The 6,941-nt window shown below is 37.6% G+C and overlaps 1 protein-coding gene across 1 annotated transcript in view; it reads right to left on the bottom strand.

Moving 5' to 3' along the window:
- Window positions 1-1,712: 1,712 nt before the first annotated feature.
- PARD3 (par-3 family cell polarity regulator) overlaps window positions 1,713-6,941 on the bottom strand; it is a 716,596-nt gene continuing 711,367 nt past the window's right edge. The window contains 1 exon segment of the mRNA XM_070728743.1: window positions 1,713-3,688. Coding sequence (XP_070584844.1) covers window positions 3,262-3,688 — 427 coding nt within the window. The 3' untranslated portion in view covers window positions 1,713-3,261.

Below are 6,941 nucleotides of genomic sequence, written 5' to 3'. Positions count from 1 at the left end.
CCTATTTCCTTTTTATCATGACCCTAGGTCATTGTTCTCTGTTCCAATTACCATTAGCTTTTGCATGCAAACCTGCTAATCAGAACAAAAGGCAATTTTATATGAAAAGTGGCTACTCTCATTACTATATGCTCCCTGGAGATCGAATCTCATTAGTATGAGAAATATGGCCTACAGCAGGAGTTCTAGAATTGGAGAAGGAAGTTGAGGGTGAGGGAATGAATGCTGCATTCTCCTTCAGCAAAATAGTTATTGTATTGAGTCAAAGGAACAGCTGGTTTTTAAGTGACAACTATAACTATGGCAAAACTCTTAGAAAACAGCATTGGTCATAAAATTAGCTGAGGATTTCCACACACTCATCTCATGATTTGCTTGCAACCATTGCATAACTTGCAATCTGTTTCGGATGTATCAATTTCTTACTATAGCCAGATCGTTGGTGGAAATATGGTAAGTATGATTTAGAATTATAGCAATTTTGAAAAGAAGCCATGCCTTTTTGTGGAGAAAATAATGTTCACTATAGTCCTTATCACCCTTTTGCAGATTCACCAGTCCCTGCAAATGATACCTCTACATAACTGGGGTTGGTTGTGAACTGAACAATGCATGAAAACTGCTGAATACAGGTAATCCTCAATTTGCAACCACATCTGAGCCCAAAATTTCTGTTTTGTAAGCAAGACAGTTGTTAAGTGAGTTTTTCCCCATTTATGACCTTTCTTGCAATTGTTGTTAAGTGAATCACTGCAGTTGTTAAATTAGTAATGCGGCTATTAAGTCAATCTGGTTCTCCATTGACTTTCCTCATCAGAAGGACGCAAAAAGTGGTCACATGGCCCCGGGATACTTCAACCCTCATAAATATGAATCAGTTGCTAAGTTTTAATCATGTGACCATGAGGAGGCTGCAACAGTCATAACTTGGGAAAATGGTCAGAAGTCACTTTTTTCAGAACCATTTTCAATTCGGTCTTTAAGTGATCTGTTGTAAATCGAGTACCAACTGTAGTTGAACCTGCCTCAAATGGGACAACCAATGTAGCATAACAAGGCTATCCATATTTCAGATTTGATCAACATCTATATTTATATTCTGTCCACCCTCCTTTTTTTTTTTGCCTTTCTTCTTGGAAAGGCTTCGATACAGATACAGGTGTCAGGCCGAAGCCATTATGTGGAGTTAGAGACTTTGGTCTGCCACAGTAGAATAGTATTAGGGGAACTGGGATGGGTAGTTGCATGAAAGGGAAAGTTACTAGCCACAACAAATTCCTTTCTTAGAGTCCAAGGTCATATTTTGTTCTGCATCAACGGATGTAAGGATGAGGTTGGTGAAATCCCTGCACTTGGACCAATCCTCGTGATGAACTTGTAGGTGTAGGGATGGGGGATGAACCTTAACCTGGATTGGGTACTGGAAGAAAGTTAATATCGGGATGGCAACCAACATGGCTCTGCTAATAAATCGAACCTTAGATGAGAGAATTGGGCTGGAATCTGATTTATTTAGTGCTATTTGGGGCACTAAAAACAGGCATTCTTTTTCCAATTCTTGGAAGCTATTTCTATAATTGATTAAAGAACCAGCAATTTATGTCTGTGGAAACATGATAAAAGAACATCTGTAAAGTATTTTTAAAAAAAACAAAGATGGCTGGAATTTCTGAAACTTCAAAAGAAATGTTGAAATGAAGACACAAACAGTCTTTTTATTCTAAATTTCTGTATTTACACCATTTCCCCCAGTGCTATGTGAAAAAGAGCCATTTCTGTCAGATGTCATGGTGCTTACATTAGTAACAAGTCTTTAACACTTGAGTATATTAACAAACAAAATTAACAAACAGGTATAGAAGACACGGCTGGAATATACTGAACATTCACATATATTCTTGAAATAGCAAAATTGAAGTATTTTTTGTAGCAAAAGTAATGCGGGCTAGTTTTTTTCCTTCTTTAAAAAAAAGGCAAATTAACAATCATACAGTAACACACAATTTATGTCTTTTGTTCATTTAAGGATGATATGCCTAGTTTTAAATCTCAAGCCTTTTTCACTTCAGGCACTTATAAAACAATACATGAATGTTCAGACCCTCAAACATAAAACAAGATATTGCAAAGAAAAATCTTGTATACTCAAATGCACTGAAAATATATACTCACAGCTCTTTTCAATTATTTTTTTAACACCAATGCATGATGATGTATGTCTTATTTTATATTTTACTGGTTGATTCCAAATATTGTTCAAAGAGGCAAAATATTGCAACATGGAAGCATAGCACAAATTGTCCACAGGTTTTTTACAAACTGTCAAAAAGACAGGTTTACAAAAGCTAGTTTTAATTCAAAAAATAGATTTTCATTTTATTTTGTCCTGCATTTCTTCCTTCTAACAAAAAAAATGGTACATAATAACAAGAAATTAAATTATTAGGAAGTATGGAATATCTGAGCAATTGTCTATCTTTAATTCAGGGGCGCGCAGGGCTGAAATTGTACATAATGGGAACAATTAATTAAAAAAAACCACTTGCTAAACCAGTCTGGAAAATTCACCATTCCACAGACAAACAACACTCTCCCTATCCCCACCATTAGCTGATGTAAATTATAAATACAATGTCTCATAATAATATACGGTATATAATGTTAAGGTATGAGACAAATGCAGCAAGGTCTATGGGATAAATGAATGAGGAATGAACATAAAGTTTGTGCACAATTCAAGAATGACCAATGAAGTCATGGAAAAACAGTACTTTAGTGAACAGACATTTAAATAATGATCAGAAAGGAAACCACAAAGCACTAGGGTAGAAAAGATATCTGACTCACTGCTTATAACTAATAGGTACTTGCTTTCCTCCAGCTAAGGGAAAAAAACAAAGGAAATATGGCAATGGGATTTTAAATTAGAAAACAATCAATGTTATATGCAAGAACGGTATCTCTTTGAACAACACTAATGGTGTAACTTGGTGAGCAGTTATTGATAAAAAAGATTGGCTAGGATACTTGATAGCCAAGATTCATTGCTTGCCTCAAATATGATTGTCAAATAATGGATAATCTTTTTGTGGATATAACACTTGAAACATAATGGCAAAAAAAAAAATATTATGTATATATAAGGCCTTCCATTCATTGTCCATCTTGCTAAAGGCACTGAAAAACAAAATAATAAACCAACTCCATTTGAAACATGGAGTTCTGTAATGTAAGTCTCTCCGTATGGAAAAAAAAAATCCTTTATTGCATGGGCCGCTGACCTTTTTCTTCTACTAAAGAATAAAAAGGCTTTGCCTTTTCTGGTGTTTGCAATCGGCTCAGCCTGGCAACCTGAGACGGCGAAGGTGGTACATCATGCCTGAAAGGACCTTTGGCAGTGGCATAATTAGGGTCCTGTGCTTTCTTATGGGCCTCGTAGTTGTTGGGCCCTTCGGAAGGAGTCTTTTTTTTCAGCTGCTGCTCTCTCCGCCGGTGTTCCTGACGGAGGAGCTCCTGTGTTTCAAGCAAGACTCGAGCATTGAAGCCGTGGCCCCCCAGGTAGCCGTTCCTAGAGCCTTGGTAACTGGAGTATCGAGGGTTGTCTTTGGCACTTTGGAAACCTTCACCAGGAAGATAGTTCTGTTCCCAAGAATCTTGAGATACAGAGCTGGCATTTTTCCGACTTTGTCTAAAAATAGAAATATTTATTTATTCATTCATTCATTTATTCATTGATTCATTAAATTTCTATGCCGCCCCTAGTAACAGGGCAAATACAAATCTAACATTTAAAATATTAAAAATATCAAACCTATAAAACATGTAAAAAACTAGAAAATATCACATTCTAAAACTCCTGATTCATTTAAAAATCAATCATTCTCACTTCATACAAATGTTGGTGTTGGTTATGACCTATAAAGCCCTACATGGCATCGGACCAGAATACCTCTGAGACCGTCTTCTGCCCCATGAATCCCAGCAGCCGATAAGGTCCCACAGAGTTGGCCTTCTCCGGGTCCTGTCGACTAAACAATGTCGTCTGGTGGGCCCCAGGGAAGAGCCTTCTCTGTGGCGGCCCTGGCCCTCTGGAATCAACTCCCCCCAGAGATCAGAATTGCCCCCATCCTCCTTGTCTTTCGTAAATTGCTTAAAACCCACCTATATCACCAGGCATGGGGGAATTGAGACATTTCCCCCAGGCTTATATAGTTTTATGTATGGTATGCTTGTGTTGTATGTTTTTTAAATAATGGGTTTTTAGATATTTTCTTTTAAATATTAGATGTGTTCATTTTTATTATTGTTGTGAGCTGCCCCAAATCTGAGGAGAGGGGTGGCCTACAAATCTAATTAATAATAATAATAATAACAACAACAACAGCAGCAGCAGCAGCAATGATAATAATAAATGTACTTCTATCGATTCTGCCATACGGGTTGGTGGTAAATAATAAGTTTCAGTGACCCCAGGCCAAGGTGCTTTTTTAAGGCTTAAGAAAAGCTGAGAGGCTGGCGGCAGTATGAATCTCCATGGGGAGTTGATTCCAGAGGGCTGGGGCTGCCACAGAGAAGGCTCTTCTCCTAGGCCCTGTCAGGCGGCATTGCTTGGCTGACGGGACCTGGAGAAGGCCAAATCTGTGGGGCATTACCAGCCGCTGTGATGTATATGTATACTTATGTAAAAAGAGTTACTTGCATTTCAAATGCATATTTTACTCTTATAAAGCCCTGTTTTAGGTTAAGTTGTATTCATTATGTCTTTAATGATGCCTTTTTTTCTATATGATCTCAAACAATACATAAATGAACTACAAATAAGTGTTTAGTTCCAATGGCTAGATGGAGACAACATGGGAGAGGTACAATCATGGTGGACCTCAGGAAGTATCTACTGGCCAATGTGGAAATAGTATAGTCTCAAATGTTTCCCATGGTTTAATTCTGCAAGACTTTTACTGATCTCAACTCCCAGAATTCTTTATTTTTTTTACAATCCAGACTACAAAGTGAGCCTTAGTCTGGAATGAGTTCCATCTTTTAAGCATTATTGCCAAGAAAGCCATCCCAAAATAAGTTCAATATACTGGAACAAGAAGATTGTACCAAATCAATATGACATAAATTGATGATCAGTAGGGGAATAGTTTGTTTTTGTTGTTTATAAAAATAATGCCAAACATTTAACTATTTATACCTTGTACTTCCTGATAATGATTACATTCTAATACTGGGATTGTTAGAACTTCAATATATGACACCAGCTTTTGGGCTGGAGCCTTATCTTTTGTAGAGGATATGATAGTGGTTTAATTGGAGGCAATCCTAACATATTTATTGGCAGATCCTCTGTGCAATCCAGCTACTTAGACATAATTGACCAAAAGCAGAATATACTTTTGTTCCAAATATATTTTTATTTCCTTTATTAAGCTCATATACCATTTCATGTTATGTGGATACTTGTCTAATCAACACTTTCCTTTCCCCTTTCTTTCTTTAAAACAATATCAAAATCTAGAAGAATTTAAAAGTGTGGTTGTGCATAGAAAACATAAAAATATTACCCCGTAGAGTTAATATTCTAATCTTTAATGAATGCCTAGTCAATTGGATTTTTAAAATGGGGCTAAATAAATTCATGTCAGAGGGGATAATCAATGTCTTGAAGATTGTATTAGAGCTAGATTCAGCATGCCTTCAAATAACAGTTGGAGGGGAATAGCAAGAGAGGAGATGGTCTCTACTTCTTTCGCCATTATTGGGTTAGGGTTGATGCAAAAAGTAAAATCTTGGGTTAAACTCAGCTTTGTCGCGATGCAAGCAGATTTCTTTGTACTTTTTAATGCTTCATGTAAATAACCAGATTTTTACAATTAAGTTATTTTCTAATCAGCATCTGCATGTTACAATAGGCTCAATCTGGAAAATCCAAACTGTAATATGATAATGATTAATAGCAAATAGCATTGTATAAAATAAGTCCATCTTAGAAGAACACTGATCTGATAATTCTGTCGTGTTAAGATTCTGTTTAAATGATGATTTCTATTCTCTTTTCTGCCACCTAATGTAGCTCTGCCTAGTCTGGCTTGTTTAACACAACCAGCTGTTCTTCAGTGTAAAAGTTTTTTTTGAGCATTATAGTACTGATATCCATTATTGTTAGAATAATTAGAACCTTTAAACACTTTAAAAGGGTCCACAAACTAGGACATTAATATGCATAAAATCAATGACCTTGATAGACAAAGACCTGTCTTTTTTCTTGGCATGCAAATTCAACCTCTCTCAATAAAAATGGTTTACAATACAGTGATACCTCGTCTTACAAACCCCTCGTCATACAAATTTTTTGAGATACGAACCCGGGGATTAAGATTTTTTTTGCCTCTTCTTCCGAACTATTTTCACCTTACAAACCCACCGCCGCCGCTGGGATGCCGCGCCTCCAGACTTCCATTGCCAGTGAAGCACCCTTTTTCGTGCTGGTGGGATTCCCCTGAGGCTTCCCTCCATGGGACACCCCATGTCCAGACTTCTGCGTTTTTGTGATGCTGCAGGGGAATCCCTGCAAATGCTGCGATTTTGCTGAGGCTTCCCTCGTTGGGAAACCCCACCTCCGGACTTTCCATTGCCAGCGAAGCGCCCGTTTTTGCGATGCTGGGATTGCCCTGCTGGGATTGCCCTGCAGCATCACAAAAATGCGGAAGTCTGGAGGTGGGGTTTTCCATGGATGGGAGCCTCAGGGGAATTCCACCAGTGCGAAAACGGGCGCTTCGGCTGGCAAAAGGGGTGAATTTTGGGCTCGCACACATTAATCGCTTTTCCATTAATTCCTGTGGGAAACATTGTTTCATCTTATGAACTTTTCACCTTACAAACCTCGTCCTGGAACCAATTAAGTTCATAAGACAAGGTATCACTGTATATCCAGTCTC

This window comes from Erythrolamprus reginae, chromosome Z (genome assembly GCF_031021105.1).
Source record: "Erythrolamprus reginae isolate rEryReg1 chromosome Z, rEryReg1.hap1, whole genome shotgun sequence".
NCBI classification, from domain to species: Eukaryota; Metazoa; Chordata; class Lepidosauria; order Squamata; family Dipsadidae; genus Erythrolamprus; species Erythrolamprus reginae.
The sequence above is the reverse complement of the archived record's forward strand: the minus strand, read 5'-3'. Positions and strand labels throughout refer to the sequence as shown.